An 18,665-nucleotide genomic window follows, 5' to 3' on the forward strand; every position below is an offset into this window, starting at 1 on the left:
TCAGTATTTATGGCAACACTAACATAACTTTAACAATAAAAAGCGACAAAATATCACAAATACTGCCCCTGTGAGAAAATATTGCGATCGTCCTGTGTCTTGATATATCGATGATGATCCATTTTCTTCCTTTTTTTTTTCTTTCTAAACATTATACATCCTTTCAAGCCTGCGTCAAAATCACTTCAAAACCTTGCAATTGATCACGGATCATGTACTCGTTGTGCTTCACTTGTCGCGTTCAGCATTACTGTCTGTGTATTAATCTACAAAACTATAAGTACCCGGGCAAGCTGGATTATCCATTACATTCGCTATCGAGAGGCGGCGTTAAGAGTCGTAAAGGTAGGTAAGGGCAGTATGTGTGTCATGCATGTTGAAGTAGCGACAGTTGAATCGTCCTGTCTGGAATGTGCAAATGTCGGGAAGGGAGATCGAGAGAGAGGGAGAGAGAGAAAGATCCCATGTGGCACGCATAGCAAGGATGCGGCATTGAATACCATTCTAGTTCAAGCTAGTCTCGCATATGATTGTTACTCGTTTATGGGATAATATTGACGTTTCCACTCTTTTTATTATCCACTGGTCAATACAGTTAGGTTGTCATGAGCTACATACATAGCATCATTATAATAGCTACGATCCTATTATGTTTGACTAGTTTTGTTTGTGCTTTGCATGCTGCATTAACATGGTGACATGGCGTGGTGCGGAACGAACATAGAAGGAGGTTTTCATATCAGGCAGAGCTTGGTTGAATGTTGATACGCTGTATGTTTGAATTAAATTGAAAATACTATCTAAATTCTTGGAAAATATCAACTGACTGGCAGTCGATTTTATACAACAATTATAGAGTGCATCAAATTGGGAGGCTGTTGCGGATTTAAAGCTTATGGTAAATATAAGCATTTTATAATTAATATAAATTTTCCCAATGGTGATGTGTATTTTTATAGCATTGATTTTTTTGTAAGCAGACGGTACACGTACCTTTCAAATATCGAGCAATATCCAATGAGCGAGTTATCATCGGTGCATATTTCTGATAATTTGTAGCATCCGATTTTCGTGCAACCCATTCATGCATTTTATAATTAATATAAATTTTCCCAATGGTAATGTGCATTTCAAAGCATTGATTTTTCACTAAATCGACGGTACTCGTACCTTTCAAATAATGATGTGCATTTCATAGCATTGATTTTTCTGGAAGCAGACGGTACACGTACCTTTCAAATAATGAGCAATACCCAATGAGCGCGTTATCATCGGTGCATATGTCTGACAATTTGTAGCATCCAATTTTCGTGCAACCATTCATACATATTACGAATTTATTCTCTTCTGATGGGGTTGATACAAAGATTATAAAGCCCACCAAAGTTATATTCAGCTACGATTCATAATTGATTGACAATAATTCAAAGTACACGTGCTCTACCTAAATAGCTGCAAAAGTGGCAAATGGAAAAGAACCCCGATACGTACGAATGGAATATGCGGAATAAATGCCTTATACTCGTTTCTTAATGACAGTTACAGGTATTTAAATTTCGGAAATTAAACAAATGGCTCAACAACCAGCATCTAGAGGACGCCATAGAGACCCCATGGTGAAAAAACTGTGGGAACTGCAAGATAAGCTAAAATCTACAGGGGCCACGGACGAAATCCAAAAGACTTTGGACGATGCACTGGATCTATTCTTCAAGCGAGAGCATTACTGCGAAGATCACACCTCACCTGCCAGTCCCGAATTACAGGAGATCAATCAAATGACGTTGACCCATCCCTGGGATGACCTTCATGCACAAGGAAAAACAGTATGGAATCTCAGGCCCAGCATGATGTCCGGTTTTCTAGAAGGCAAGTTTTGTCTAACCTTCAGTGGGGTGATGCGGGTGTTTCATAGAATTAGAAAAGAAACAATATATCATAATTCTTGGGAACTTTTTGAGTTTCATTATGATTGAGGAAAATGTGTTTTATAAAAATATATCTGAGACATATATAAAGAGAACGTACGTTTTTGGCTATTAATATAGCATACATATGGGCATATAACAGAGATATGGGCATGTAACAGAAAAATGGGCATGTAATAATGAAGGAAGTATGATCAAATTATCGCATGATACAGTTGAAGCAAACATATGGATCCTTTTGCAACTGCTTTTGTAGTTACCCACATTTAACTTTGTAGCCGTGACAGGGATTTCAGTTCGCTGGTCTCCATGTCCTTTCTATTCAATATTGTATTGTTGTTGTAGGACAGTTCCTGCAATTTCTCGTCAGCATGTCTAACGCCAAAAGGGTCCTCGAGCTTGGAATGTACACAGGTTACAGTGCCCTTGCATGTGCTGAAGCACTTCCGGATGATGGTGAGGTTATCACGTGCGAATTTGACCCCTATCTAGAAAATCTTGTAAAGGAATACACATCCAAATCTGTCCACGGAAGAAAGATTAGTATACGAATAGGTGAGGAATCATTTCACCCTAATAAATCCATCGTCTCTGTCTCTGTCTGTCTGTCTCTCTCATTAATCTTGAAATCTAGGTTCGGTCACATATGTAGCAAGTACTAATGGATGTCCATGTGTCACAACTAAACGAGTAAGAGTTAAGAGAGTAATATCTGAATAAGGATGCCGTTTGGCTTTCGCCATGTATCAGTTACATTATGTCTCATTAACAGATATAGAAAATCATCTTTCATTCACTGCTATCGAAATGATGTGTTATCTTCACTTTACGTCTTTACCTTAGGTCCGGCTCTGGATACCATCAACAAATTAGCAGATGAGGAACAAAGATTTGACATTATTTTCCTGGATGCAAATAAAGACCAGTATTGGGAGTACTACCAAGTAAGTAATGGAGTACTCTTTGAGTTATTTGCAAGTCGTTTGCAACATTTTGTCTCTTCAGCCGTAAAATAATTACGTAACTGCAACATAAATGCAATAACGTTTTTGACCTAGGTTTAGCTCAGTAAAATCCCCTCCCACATCAGATCAGTATGAACTTACCAAAAGGTAAACGAAATTGACCACGTTAGCGTTTAACATGGTGCATTTTATATATTAGTTTTTAACGCCTACTATCTAACAGACCCCACTCCTTGCCACCACCCCCACAAAAAAAAAATACCGAACAGAATGCATGATACAATAAAAGTGTATGTATGATATTTATACGATGATATCGTTGGAGGCACATTATGGAAGTGTACATTTCTCCCATTTTTAAATGCTTATCATCTTGATATGTTCTAAATAATTTCTTTCTCATCTGTACGTCATGGCCTGCTTTGCACGCAATAAGGCATGTTTGCATAATGTAAAGTAGCTTTTAAAATATCGTTAAAATAGACAAAACAATCTAATGAGGATAGTAGGTGATCAAACCAGTACTGAACTTATGATTAATCTACACTATCGTTGTACGCAGATGACATAAAAGCGGGAAATGAATAAATGAGAAGGCGCAAATAAATTGCGCTCTGATGTTGATTTGTGTTTTGCTATCTGAGTCCTTGCTTCCTTAAACCCTGCAGGTGATCATGGATAGAGGGTTGTTGGCTCCGAGAGGCACTATTGTCGTGGATAATGCCTTATTCCAAGGACAAGTCTACTCCGAGTCCAGAGATCAAAGTGGAGAGGGAATGAAAACGTTCAATGAGAATGTAACCAGGGATCAACGTGTTAAAACAGTAAGTCATCCTGTTCTGTTACTTTGTGCCATCGTCCAAATCACACGGTAGTCGTGTCATCACGGCTTACCTCTTCCGTCTTGAGCTCAATCTCAAGATTCTGAACGTCAGACTGAGGTATACTCATTCGAGATCGATGAGTTTTTTCCACGTTTTACTGGCTTTTCATCCTCAAAGACCACCTATCACATACAGCTGAATAGTCGAAAATACTCGACAAGATTTACACACATTTACCAGCTAAATATAAAATTATATCAACCAATAAGCCTCGTACTGACCGACTCGGTAATTGCATTCTAACGTTTAGATAATCTGGCGTGAAGGGATTCTATATAATCGTGCGTCATGACAATTATTGCGAGATCAGGCTACATAGCTACATACCTTTTGGGTCCTATATATTTCCAACTGCATGCAATAATCGCTTGACAATGTCCAATTCTTGACAAATTTACTGGATCTATGGACGAAATACCTTTGCGTAGGAAGTCACCAGTCACCCACGTAGCATAAGTATTTAGTTCGATACGTGGTCTGTTGAAGAAGGTCATTTACTAGTTTGTATGTGTTGTTTTATTTTAAATTTGCGAAATTCTCTAATATGACCGCAGATCTCAAGAGCTTAAATAAATTATCCATAAACCTGTACTGTTTGACTTCAAAAGAATATGAATTAAGTAGGTATTTTAAACTGGGGATTTATTTTCGTATATCTCAATAATCGTGTTCAAACTTTGACCTCTTTATTTTTCTTAAAACAAATAGTATTTGTAGTAGAACTACTACTGCTACTTTTACTGCTACTACCACCACTTCTACTTCTATGACTACTACTACTACTACTAATTGTTATTATTATTATTATTATTATTGGTAGTAGTAGCAGTAGTAGTAGTAGTATTACAAAGTTTATACAGCAGAGTCTTAAGTTCAATATGACATGAAAATTGTCATACTAATCATTGAAGACAGTATGCTAAAGTGTTAAAAGGCATATAACTATGCACAAGTAAAATGTTAGGCCATGTACCTATTTATTATCGTTGCACTTGTTTATTATTAATAACAACGACCTGTCCTCTACTTCACAGGTTTTAGTTCCTATCCGAGATGGTGTTCGCTTGATAAGAAGAACTGAGGACATGCTTGCCAAAGGACAAGCCGATTAGTAAAGCTTGTAATTAACTATGAAAAATTCTTAATCACATAATTTGTGCTTTGAGATCATTCAACATTATTTATTGCCATGGACACTTCGGATATTTAAGTCACACAACTGGTAAAGTCTCTTGACAGTCCATACGACAATAATCTGCGTAGGGAAAGATTGTATGAATATCTGTTGAATGAACTCTCGTGACAAATGGATGCAGCCTAGATTTTGATATGTACTTATTACAAGATTTGTACACCATATGCTGGTTATTAAAAGTTTTAAGACATTCTTTTAGCTATGTTCCTTGCTTATTTCGAGTTACTCCTCGTGTCCCGCATGCCTGTTTCTCTCCGGTATTTGTATAGGATGGCTTTGATAACGAGCCAATGTCGAGTTTTCCTCTTGTCCCGCGTTCCTGTTTCTCTCCGTTAGTTGTACTTGTAGCTCGGATAATCAGCCTATGTACATTGTTCCTAAATGCAAGAAAGCACAGCATGTCAGTGTCTAATTACAGTGGACAAATGTTCGATTTCCACCATGTGAAACGTAAATGTTTTGGACGCGTACTTCTTGAAGAAATTGCATGAGGACGTACCAAAAATGTAATTCATGTTCTTTCACGGTTTTACCTTTATCTTGTAATGTCCACAGTCCTTAATTCAGAGACTTCCGAATTTGTGAAACAAGTTTCAACAGATCATCAGATTCTCTCAGAAGGTTTGTTGACTGTTATTATGTAATTTACGTATTTATTTGGATTTGAGGATGCATTGATTTTTGCGCCAGTGAATTGTTGCTCTTTTCGGTCGGATCTAACCTTTTCTTTGTTATTTTTCTTACTATCAAGACGTTTTATATGGCCAGTGTCATTGATGATTTGCTGTCGTTTTCATGGTCATGATTTGACTAGGATTTTCTTTGTACGAGTAGAGTTATATATGCAGTGTTATCACACTAATTGGCTTTTTCGTCTTCAATCTTAATTTGGGTGGCTGTTAGCAAAGGTTTCAAATACTTCAAGACTTTGAACCTGGTGTCGCAATTTGGCAGTGTAATGTTTGTCTGGGTACAGGTAAAGTGGTGCATTACAACATTAGAATGCAAGTGCTTGTGGTAACGAATTTGCTGTTGCAACTAATGTTGATTCTTTTACAAAATTATATATTTTGCGATCCGAGAATTTCGAGAATCTCTGTCTCATGGCAGCCATGTAAATCCCTAGATTGTACGATTTATCTTGTGGAATGGATATGACTCTCTGGAAATACTTGAATGGATATCTCCACACATCGCTTAGATCAATTCAAATTCTCAGAGTGAGTTGTTGCAGCTGCAATTAATTGGCCTGTGCTAAGTTCTTCATTCATATCCTGAAGTGCTTAAGCCATCACATAAGTTAACAGCTTCCTTAGCTTTGAATACAGCTCACTTAATTCTATGATGTTAAATTTCGTGGGTAATTTCCTGACTTGGATCGGTTTTCTGCTTCGAGTCACCGTCCTCAGAAGCTAAGGTTTCAATCAACAACGTTTTGCAATGACAATGGTGACATTAGAAAATGATGGATATCAGAAAATGAAAATAACCAGTTGAGACTGTCGTGACTAGCTGAATAATAAAGCCGGACCTTTCTGACCACTTGACTGGCTGATGCTATTTCCGAGGTAGTGTTTTGCGATCAGCAGTCGCACCTTAATTCAGCTACCAGGATCCTGATCTCTTTCACCAAGGACACGAGACGTAACTCATGGCAGAAGGGTTACCTTCACATCGTTTACTATTACAATATGCAGCAAGGACCCATCAGGCCTCTTCTACAAAGCCGAGCTCGTAGACGGGAAAGAGTCGAGCGAGCGGGCTCAACAATTTTTATCAAAGACACTGAAAACGTTAAATATTCTGAATCTTTATTTTCCTTCTTTGTTAGACATGGATGATACAACTGCGAATCCCGCGGCTGTCTAATCAATTACTTCCCATAGTATATATATATATATATATATATATATATATATATATATATATATATATATATATATATAGTGCTTAAATCTATTGAATTTCGTGATGCCCGCTCCCACCTTTTTGAAATATTTCTAAATATTGTACTTGTAGCAACAGCTTCTCAAACCATAATGCAATTATTTTTATATTGCTTTATTTTCATTCCTCATTAGAGAACACATTAAGCACCCAATATATTCCATATAATGCCTTCAAATATTATAAAAGTTTACATTATATATTTGGCAAACAATGTTGAATGAAAAGTCCAAAAAACTATCTTCGAAACATCAACCCATGGCCGGAGAATGGCACCGCCCGCTGATATGGAACAAGTCCCACATTTGAGATGTCAATGCGCCTCTCGCATAAATGATACACATCACTGCCTGGTGGATGAAATCTGAATGATTAACCTCAGCCATAACCTTTACCATCGCAAGGGTTCAGTGATAGCACAAGTCATTCTCATTGAGTGTATTTATCTTAAATCCGCGAGACAGAAGGTGCAGGAGGTGAATGCAAATAACAATTGTTTTGTTTATGATGTACATAAGCGTTATCCTTGACATTTAAGGTAATGAGAAATATATTATTGTTGCCCTATTTTTAAGGATTTTGTTATCATTACATCCACGTAAGGAACTGTATGTATGCAGGGACATGTAACCACTTTACAAAGATCCGATTTCATGAAGTTTACTCTGGTAGAGATGAAATATTATAGGGTTGGAGAAGAGAAATAAACATAGCTGGCATTTCTAATATGTTCCAATCCCACGTGGAATAGATTTTGTATACCGAAATGTGCAATGAAATTTGTTTTGAGTTTCCAAGGAGGAGTATTTGAGGCTAAAGATTATATTATATAATACATTAGATTAAAAACAGTTTGCTAGTTTACTGCAAAGCCAGCATGAGAAATGTCTACAGTAAGAGAAGTGGTCGCCCTTATCGATTAGAACAATATTTTCTCCCAGAATCCTCTACTCCACAAAACGCAACCCAATGTAAACATGTTGCTTCCCCTTTTTCGCCTCTTACATCATGCGGGGTCGTATTGGGAATATTTTACATCCATTGCTATCTGTGGCAAGTACTAAGATTCCAACTTATAAATCCAATTAGAAATATAATTGTTTATACATCATACAAGAAACAAACAAAAATATGGAAAAACAGATTTAACAGCAAATGGCAAAACAACTGCCAAAGCCTCTAATAATCGCATACGTTATTTTCACCAATAATACTCAGTGTCTTACAAATACAGCCTGTACATCGTTATTTGTCTCTCAAGTGCGTCACCCTACCAACATCAGATATCAAGTCGGGTCACAATGTGGAACATCATGTCCTGACCTAATTCTCAGCCGTATTACACACGTCTGCGTGTTTTTATATCAGTTCATTAAAATAAGATCGAAATTATTTATTACTATATTTACGTTGCAGATGAAGGCAGATGTAACGGCACATACCCCAACAAACATGAACGTTAGAATTAGAAAACTTTTCTTTGATGCAACATACAAATGATAACGTCAAACTTTACTACTAAACTTGCTTGCAAGATCATAATCTTTCGCACAATAACATTTAGGTAATTCCATATATGCATCAAGAGTGCTGTCAACGGTATAGTTTGACTGTCTTCTATGTAGAGTTGTAAGCAGCACTGTACTATTGGCGGTTACAATTAAACGCTTAAGAGTTCAAGCCAAGCAGAATACATTAAAATGGCCATAATCACGACTATTGTCGATTTTCAGCAGATTGTTTAGTACAATATCTTGTTCTTACATAGCAAGCGTGACTCTTTAGCAGGTAATGGTATTCAGATATTCGTAATGTATATGTGAATGAGGAACCTGTTTACGTACACTTTTTGCTATTAGATTTTAGATACTTGTCATATATAATGTATCATTTTAATAATATGCGACTCACACATATGGACTTTGTTTTACTTAAATGAAATACGCGGTTTTATTACGAATCTTGATAAAAGGCAGGTAGTAGATATAGCATCAAGTTTGTGAATAGAAACAATTTCTTGCACTTAAAAACTATTGCTTTTTCGTTATCCTAATCTTGCTATTCATTTATGTTTTTATGTATGTATATTAATTACTCTGCATTATTAGCAGTATATTACCTTCCTTTGTGTAACAATATAAACCTAGTGGGTTTTGGATTAAACGAATAACGCAAACACAATGTTGATGGACGATGGAAATTTATAAAATGATTTAATAAATATATATATATATATATATATATATATATATATATATATATATATATATATATATATATATATATATATATATATATATATATATATATATATTACAAATACAATTGATTCTCTCACGCTCTCAATCCAATCACTCTGCACAAACATTCACAAGTTGAAAAACGTAAATATGATTCATGTAATCATGCGTATGGAAAATAACCTCAAGGACTGCAAATACGTTTCAAATAATATTATGCAGTGTAAGAGATTCACAATCTCATATGGAATAGGATCAAGATTCAAATAATCTCAAGGAATTCAAATACGTTTAAAGTAATATTATGCACTGTGAGATTCATATAATCTCCTATAATATGCAGTGCAAGTGAGATTCACATAATCTCTGGAATACACAAGATTCAAAATAATCTCATGTAATTGAAAATGTACTCAGTTGAAACATCAGTTGGAACAAGCATATGCCTCGTGACACTTGTACAGTCGTATGATTCATTAACTCATGAACCACATGGTTAGCGAGTCCTTGGGTTGGCCCACACTTTTATCGGTCGCTCACACCCTTCACGGATCCGCCACATGTACCGACATATGTATACAGATACGTACAGACAGCATACAGCACCCTTGTGTTGGCTACGTCTACATTCGTGGTTCCACCATGTGTACAGGCACGTGTACACATACGTACAGACAGCACGCAGCACTTAACAGCTACAGTCAGCCCTACACAGCTACCGTCAGCACTACACATCTTCAGTCCGTTCTAAACAGCCTGAACAGCTACAATAAAACCAAACTGGTCATAATAATGGGTTCTGAAAAATCTTTAGTTATATGCTAATAAATTAAACTCTAATAGCAACTTGTAATTCAAAGTTCACAACGTTTCAGATCAGCGTAGTAGTAAATGCATCATTACACGATATGACATTACAAACTGAATAAGCTTCGCATTTCAAATGAAATATAAATTTAACACTTACTCCTATGGCTGGATAACACAATGGAGAACGTTCACTCATTGACAAGATCCAAAACGACCAGTGTCGGTTAATAATGGAATCTATCTTAAATCCATAGGATAGTGAGTAATAGTCAGGGTAAAATGCCCGTGCATATCGTGCTTTTAATGTCTCTAGTCGCAAGTAATATTCGACGAGAAACATGCTAGTACAGTCGCTTACCTAAAAAAAATAATTATTCACCCTAAGTAACGTTGTACGCATGTACAACGAAAAATGATCAAATTGTCCTAAGGCAAAAACCAAGTTATTTCTTGCCTTAATCTGTGACACTTTGTCTTTATTTAATTCCCAGCTCTGTAATATATAAGATACGGATAGCGCAAGGGAAGAAACTGCTGCTATATTTGCAAATACTATTGGTTTGCGGTTTGTGGGATTTAACCCAGCAAATGATTTAAAGGCTAATATATTTTCTGGGAAGAATAACCTTATAAGACCAAGGGAAGAACAACCGACCAACGGGAAGCTAGGTGAGATGTGAGTAATCAATAAGGGCAAGCGCGTCAAACCATTTAACTGTCCACCAGGGTCTTCGAAGTTAGTATTTTTATATTCAGTGAAGACGAATTAATACACTTTGGCTTGTGTTTGCCAGTGTCTTGAACAATACATTTCTAATTCTTTACAAATCCTACTTAGGTAGTATTCTGAATATTTATAAGACTCAATGAATCTATCTTACAATACGTTTTAGTCATCCATTGAACATAATTGTCGCACATGCACATATGTTTTGCAATGATTTGGCCTGATAAAGTGATAACTCATTTTGGTGACAAAAGCTTTAATCCTGATCTATGCGGGCATGATAAAAAATATAACCATTAGGAACATATATCCGGGACTCGGCAGGCCTCTTCCAGTTCCAGGCAATGTAATACTAAATTGCTATCACGCACCTCTATTCGATTGGTTTCGTTAAGTATTTAAGCATTTGTTAGTTGAATTTGTACAAGGAACACAACAAGCGTCCTACCATACAAAAGTTGTCTCGGGTTAGATTTTCGTGTGTTGCTGATGTACATAGGAATGCTCTTATTATTCTCACATTATTTTATGCCTATGATCATATCTTCTAGTGTAGAACAGCGGTGGAAAAGTTATCTATTCCATATCACAAATGACGTTTCTTCTAGCTCAGGAACTATTTTGAGGTTCTACTGAGAGTATAGTTCTGTCACTATAGTAACACTCCCCCAGTTCTACCATCACCTGAGCACTTTCTTCAACAATTGATGTAAACGATACTCGCAACACACTTATGTACTAAGATGTTGCTGATGCAGTTTTATGCCCGACAAACAGAATGTTCAAACACTGATTGGCCAAGCTGTACGTGCAATTTTTCAATCCGATTTCGTATAAAAAGCTTCTGCTTTAAATGTGTGTGTATTTTTCTTGTTTTTGTTTTAAATTGATATTCTCGTTATTATTTATGGAAGGTAAGCCAAGTCTAGACCAAACTTGAATCAAAGACTTTGTCATTATTTTTGTCTGTATCAATTAATGTTAGTATTCATTTCAGATGCTGATTATTATTATCACAGTTGTGTTTCAACCCTTTGTCTTTTGACCCACGTTTGTTAGTCAGATTAATACTTAACATTCAAAGTTTGGTTTATGCTGACAAATTCAGGGTAAACGTTAAATGACGTTCAACCACAGCTACTGCTAAAGTAGGAAATCTCAAGTTGTTCTAATATTACGGACTAGCCAAATAAACACCATAAATGGAAGCAAGTTACAAGGCAACATTTTCCCTTCTGCTCACCATAACAATTATGCTAGGAAAGGTGTGTATTAGTGCAAGCTCCCATTAAAAATCTTCACCAAATATCAAGGCTACATGCATGACATAAATAAGTCACAACAAAACAATTCCTTTCAAAATACCTAGAATATTTCAAAGTTACAAGTCAGAAACCAAAGTAGGATGCAAAGGAATAGTTAATAACGTTACATTTGATTTTCATAACCTGGATGCTTGAGTAAGGAATATATAGCGGTTAAACAGCACAAAAACGGCGGCCTTTAAGAGAAAATGGCGACCATTATGTTTTGTGATATATAAATGGAGATCTCGTTTCTTCTTTTTTTCAAAACATCTTAGGGTCGGTCGAACCCGTGTCAGCACCTTTTCAAAACGTTGCAGTTGATGACGTATCATGTGTTTGATGTACTTCACTTCTCGCGTTCAGCATGATTATGTGTGTATTTATGTAAAGAACTATAAATACCGCGGCAATAGGCTTTATCCATTGCATTTGCCATCCAGAGACTGTATTAGGAGTCGTTAAGGTAAGTAAGGGCAGTGAGTGTCATGCATGATATAAATAAGTCCCAACAAAAAAATTCTTTTCAAAATACGTCGAATGTTTCAATGTTACAAGTCAGAAACCAAAGTGGGATGCAAAGAAATAGTTAATAACGTTACATTTGATTTTGATAACATGGATGCTTGAGTAAGGAATATATAGCGGTTAAATAGCACAAATACGGCGGCCTCTAAGAGGAAATGGCGATTATCATGTTTTGTGGTATATTAATGGAGATCCCGTTTCTTTTTTCAAAACATCTAAGAGCCGGTAGAACCCGTGTCAGCACCTTTTCAAAATGTTGCAATTGATGACGTATCGTGTTTGATGTACTTTATTTCTCGCGTTCAGCATGATTATCTGTATATTTATGTACACGACTATAAATACCGCGGTTTTGTCCATTACATCTGCCATCGAGAGGCTGCATTAGGAGTCAGTGAGTGTCATGCATGTTTTAAGTAGCGACAATTGAATCGTCCTTTCTGGAATGTGCAATGTGTGTGTGTGTGTGAGAGAGAGAGAGAGAGAGAAAGACAGAGAGATAAGAGATTAGCAAGCATAAGGCATTCAATATTATTCGCGTTTAAGCTAGTCTTCCTTATGTTTGTTTCTCCTTACGGGATAATGTTGACGTTTGCACATTTTTCCTATCCTCTGGTTCATACAGATTTCATCCTCTGTATATCAACATCATAACAGCTTTCGATTAGTTTTGTTTTGATTTGCAAGCTACAAGGGAATGTTCGCGTAGTGTTGTGCGCAATGACCAATTAGTACCAACTATTCACAGCGTGTATGAGTGATGATTTGCAGTCGGTGTGCATTGAATTGTTAAAGACAATCTAAATTCTCGGAAAGTATTAATTCAATGGCAGCCGATTTGATACAACAATTTTAAAAGGCCTCCAAATGTGTAGCTTTTGTTTTTGAATCTTATGTAAGATACACATATTAATTAATGTAAATTATCACAATGATGTATTTCTTGAGGTCGTGGCATATAGTACATTTCTTGAGGTCGTGGCATATAGTACAGACTTTTAAACCGGAAGTAAATGTTTATCCGTTTCAAATTGTTAACATCATCATCATAAGTAATTATCGTTGTATATTTCAGATATTTAGTAACATCACTCATTCAGTAATGAATATTACGAATGTATTCCCTTATGACGATACTGATTAAAACCGACCAAAGTTATATTCAACTAGGAATCGTAACCGGGTGAAAATAGTTCGACTTGAATGAGTTTCACTTGAAGTGTAAATACTAGAAATGGTAAAAGAAATACAAATGAAATGGAAAAGTTGAATAAATGCCTTACACATTGTTTCTTAATAAGTTTTAGGAACTTCACTTTCCAAAAGTAACACAATGGCTCAACAAACATTACCACTAGGGAAGCACACGGACCCCATGGTGATACAACTCTGGGAGCTACAAGAAAAGCTGAAGTCGACAGGGGCCGTGGTCGAAATCCAAAGGACATTGGACGAAGCGTTGAGACTAGTCTTCAAGCGTGAGCAATACTGTGAAGATCATACCTCACCTGCCAGTCCCGAGTTGCAGCAAATCAGTCAAATGACGTTGACCCATCCCTGGGATGACCTTCATGCTCAAGGAAAGACGCTATGGAATCTGTGTCCTGTCATGTTGACTGGTTTTCTAGAAGGCAAGTTGTCTAACTCTCGATGGGATGATGCCGGTGTTTCATAGCTTTGGAGAGAAAACAAGCTATATATCGTTAATCCAGGGCACTCTCATCGGTTTGGTTGTTAAGAACAATACGTTATGTCCATGTATCCTTGAGAAACGGATAAAAAGGACCTGGTTTATCTTGATATTAAAATAACAAAGATGTTGGCGTTGATGTTTTAAGTTAATATCGAGGTCTCAATTAATAAAAGTAACAAATATCATTTTTCAACGTCTTTGTACCTACACAAATTTAAATTTATAGTCGGCACATGGATTTCAGTTCTATGGTTAACATAGCCTTTCTAATCAATATTTGATCGTTGTTACAGGACAATTCCTAAAATTTCTGGTCAGCATGTCTAACGCAAAAAGGGTCCTCGAGATTGGAATGTACACAGGTTACAGTGCCCTTGCGTGCGCAGAATCACTTCCGGATGACGGTGAGGTTGTCACGTGCGACTTGGATCCCTATCTAGAAAATCTTGTAAAGTATCTCCAAATCGGCCCACGGAAGAAAGATTAGTATACGAATCGGTGAGGATTTGCATGATCCTAATGAAGCCATGGTACTTGCTTTTTCTCTCGTCAATCTTCATCCGGTTTGGTCATATACATTGCAAGTATACGTTCATGTATATATGACACAAACCAATGATACTCTTTTTATTGTACATCCAACATCCTGATATAAAATATTCTTACGTATTGCTATAAAGCGTTTATGGAATATAAAGACCAGGCGTTGTACTAAGGCTAAACTATGAGTGTCTCGTAAAGATATGTCTAGATAAAAATGCATTGCAGCGTCAGGCCAATTACCACTTACGTTCTGACTCTAATATATCTAGAAAATCATCCTGCATTCATTTCTATGGAAACGACATGTTGCCTTAACTTTTTAGCTTTCACCTTAGGTCCTGCTCTGGAGACCATCAATACATTAGCCAATGAGAATAAGCGCTTTGACATTATTTTCCTGGATGCAAATAAAGAACAGTATTGGGAGTACTACCAAGTAAGTAATATAATCCCCTCTGCCCTATATGTAAGTACAATTCAACGTGTTGCATAATCAGCTGGCACTGGATCTAAATAAATGCCCTAAATGTTTTTGTGTCCTAGCTCCCACTAAGTAAACGCCCCTCCAAGGAATGCCATCGAGCGGTATAAATTCACACGAAAAGTTGAAGCGAATGTCCTTGTTAGCCTTTAAGACGACGAAAACTATTTTATTATGTGGCATATACCACCCCATCCCCCAAATTAAAACATTATAGCCAAGAGAAGAATGGGTAGCACTGTTGAACCAAATAGCGGGTATAATATTTCTATGATTATAAAAGTATATCTTATTTCTATGAGGCGTATTATGGGCTAGTGTATCTATTTTTAGTTCCGAATGTAGCTGTTTCATATATTTTGAATAAATTCTTTCTCGTTTGTAACGTTAATGCCCGCATTGCACGCGATAAGGTCTGACGTAATAATTTAAAGCAGCTTCACAAATTCTGTTTAAAACCTACAAACAAGGCTATGAGGATCTCCGATGTGCACATTTGTACTGATATTACGACTGATGCACCATGTGTTCATAAACAGGTGCCTGAACAATGAGAAATGAATAACCGAGAAAAGTGCAAGGAAATTATTCCCTTATTTTGATACGTGTTTTGAAACCTTATAAGACTTTGCTTACCTGGATCCCCGCAGGTGGTCATGGATGGAGGGTTGTTGGCTCCGAGAGGCACTATTATCGCGGATAACGCCTTCTTCTTTGGACAGGTTTACTGCGAGAGCAGAGACGAGCGTGGAGAGGGAATGAAAACGTTCAACGAAAATATATCCAGGGATCCACGTGTTAAAACAGTAAGTCAATTGTGTTCCTTTACTTTTGTACCATCATATGGATTACGTGGTGGACATCTCATATCTGCTAACCTCTTTTGTCTTTGGTTCTGTCCCATGTTCCCGTTCGTTTGACTGAGCTACTACTCATACGAGGTCGGTGAGGTTTCTTCTATGTTTTAAAGGCGCCAGGCCTAAAGAACCATTCAGGTGCGCCATAGAAAATACTATGTACAAGTTATACACAGTCACTAAGTAAATAGGATATTATATCAGCTGGTCAATACAGTACCTAGCTCATAGTAGACGTAAGTACGACATGTTTGCTAGCTTGTTGAATTTCATTCCCCATAACTAGCGTTTGTATTTAACTACCTTTTTTAAATTAGACATGTACAATTTAACTTGCTTAACATAGCCAGAATGCAATTTCGGGACTTCAATATAGTGACGTCACATTATGGTAATTACCCGCAAAATATTGCAATATTATCGAATAGAAAACATTCCTCATTCTACTCTTATTACGCGCTTGACAATGTTCAATACATAGAATATATACTGGATCAACAGACAATTACTTTTGCATAGAAGTCAGAATTGAGGTATATTATCGTATTACCTGTTTACCCGCTTATCTTAACCTTTTAGTTTACTACTTTAACTGTTGAGGTATGTCACTGACTTTGTTTGTGTCTTTTACTTTTAGGATTTGCAAACAGTCGATGATAAGAATGCCAATCTCACTAGCTTCCTAAATACGTATCCAAAAAATGTATTCTCAATCTCGCCAATAACGTATAAATTATACAGGTATTTTAAACTGTCATTTTATATTCCTGTGTTTCATTGCCTTTGTTAAAGCTTTCAATTCTGCATTCTACTTCCAGCAAACAGTAGTAGAAGATAATGATGATAATGATGATAATAATAATGATAATAATTTTAATAATAATAACTAATATTTATTACTATTATTATTATTTATTATTATTATTATTACAAAACAAAAGCAAAGCATACAACCATGTATCAATACACTGTTGGACCATGTACATACGTAGTCACTTTCACTGTCCTCTTCTTCACAGGTTCTCGTTCCTATCCGAGATGGTGTACGCTTGATAAGAAGAACTGAGGACATGCTTGCCTAACTACCAGCCGATTCGGAAAGCTTCGAATGACGCTGCTGAATCTTCTGAAGCATATAATGAGATCATTCAACATCGTCTATTGCCACGGAAACTTCCGTTTTTTATGTCTCACCACGGATCAAGTCTCTAGACAGTCCATAAGAGAATGATCAGGGTTGGAAACTATGGCATGAATATCTCCAGAATGAGTCCACGTGACAAATGGATGCAATCATGATTTTGCTTGGTTGGTTTGTACGATTTGTACATTGTCTGCTGGTTATTTAACGTTTGAAGACATTCTTTGAGCTCTGTTGATTACCTTCCTCCAGTTTTCGTTGTCCGCATTCTTGTTCCTCTCACTTATTTGTATAAGTGGCTCTGATAATGAACCCATGTGGAATTTTCCTAAATGCTGGAATCTTCAGGATGCCAATGTCCTCTTGCAGTAGAACACGTGTTGATTTCATCTCCGTGAGGCGGAAATAGTTTGAAGATATTGCATGATTACGTCACACAAATTTTAATGATTTTTGTCTAAGGATTTTAAATGTTTTACGGCACCTTGACAAAATAGTGCTTAAATAGTGGAAACGAACAGTAAAGCTAGAAATATGCAAAAATGAATAAGTGCCAAACTTTATGGAGATTAATTCTTCGAAAACAATGTGAAGATGAATTAAAAAATACAAAAAGGGAAACGTACACATGTTAGCTTTGTGTTATGTTACGTGTTTAGGCTCTAATAAGCAGTAACATAAGAAAGAATTAAAACAAGCTTTGAAAACATAATTTATTTCCATGGAAAAATTCTGTATGAACTTACGATTTTAAGAAACAAATTTTTAAAAAATTCAAAGAATAATCCATAAGTCCTAATAATAAAATGTTCTAATGATTTCAAGTTCGAGTCCCGACGAATCCATGATGGAAGACGATGCGTATGATGTAACATGTAGTGTTGAAGTCTACAGTTCCTTGCAGAAACGATAAAATATCACTCCGGTTTTGGAAATCTGAGTACATTTGTATAAGAGTTGTCTTTTTGCAAGAATTTCACATGAGTACACGTATTTTCCAGGAAAAAATTAATCCTTTTGAATCAAAGAAATTTGAAATAACATCAAACAGCACAACAGTCACATTCCAGTGTAATAGCCCAATAGATTTTTTTCTCCAAAACTAAGGTTGCATCGCATTTTAAAACGCAAAAGGGGTCACGTGATCATGGTCCATAACCTTATCGAAATTATTTACTTCTTGAAAATCACGTACACCCAGTGTGGCCCCTGACGAAAACCAATCATTTTACTATAAGAAATAAATTTTGTAAAAATTGTTGAAATCTTAAACCACAGCGACAACAACCAAATCATTTTAAAATAAAAATAGAACTTATTTACGCCGTTGCTACTAATTTTGAATCCAGGTCTGGATCTAGGTCAACACATGGTGTTTACTAAAACGAACAGTCAAGGTCAAATTATTTTCTGGAAAAGTTA

The 18,665-nt window shown here is 36.3% G+C and overlaps 2 protein-coding genes and 1 long non-coding RNA gene across 4 annotated transcripts; all 3 read left to right on the forward strand.

Annotated features, from left to right (window-relative positions):
* The first annotated feature begins 204 nt into the window (after positions 1-204).
* LOC149783943 (uncharacterized) lies at positions 205-5,165 on the forward strand. 2 transcript variants are annotated; one of them, XM_089932076.1, is made up of 6 exons: positions 205-345; positions 1,540-1,869; positions 2,274-2,483; positions 2,772-2,872; positions 3,562-3,717; positions 4,812-5,165. In XM_089932076.1, the coding sequence occupies exons 2-6, from the start codon at positions 1,572-1,574 to the stop codon at positions 4,887-4,889; spliced, it is 843 nt and encodes a 280-aa protein (XP_089788202.1). In that variant the 5' UTR covers positions 205-345; positions 1,540-1,571; the 3' UTR covers positions 4,890-5,165. The 2 variants fall into 2 exon arrangements, with proteins under 2 accessions (XP_089788202.1, XP_089788203.1); XM_089932077.1 differs by lacking the exon at positions 205-345 and adding an exon at positions 717-898.
* A 7,261-nt stretch (positions 5,166-12,426) lies between these two features.
* Positions 12,427-14,722, forward strand: LOC149783944 (uncharacterized). Its single transcript, XM_089933178.1, has 3 exons — positions 12,427-12,466; positions 13,830-14,159; positions 14,515-14,722. The coding sequence occupies exons 2-3, from the start codon at positions 13,862-13,864 to the stop codon at positions 14,706-14,708; spliced, it is 492 nt and encodes a 163-aa protein (XP_089789304.1). The 5' UTR covers positions 12,427-12,466; positions 13,830-13,861; the 3' UTR covers positions 14,709-14,722.
* Positions 14,723-15,889: 1,167 nt separating this feature from the next.
* Positions 15,890-17,451, forward strand: LOC149783945 (uncharacterized). Its single transcript, XR_016414077.1, has 2 exons — positions 15,890-16,051; positions 17,122-17,451. It is a non-coding gene; the product is annotated as an uncharacterized LOC149783945 (long non-coding RNA).
* The last annotated feature ends 1,214 nt before the right edge of the window (positions 17,452-18,665 follow it).

The sequence above is a fragment of the Sinohyriopsis cumingii genome, chromosome 14, assembly GCF_028554795.1.
Source record: "Sinohyriopsis cumingii isolate HCF-2022 chromosome 14, ASM2855479v2, whole genome shotgun sequence".
NCBI lineage: Eukaryota > Metazoa > Mollusca > Bivalvia > Unionida > Unionidae > Sinohyriopsis > Sinohyriopsis cumingii.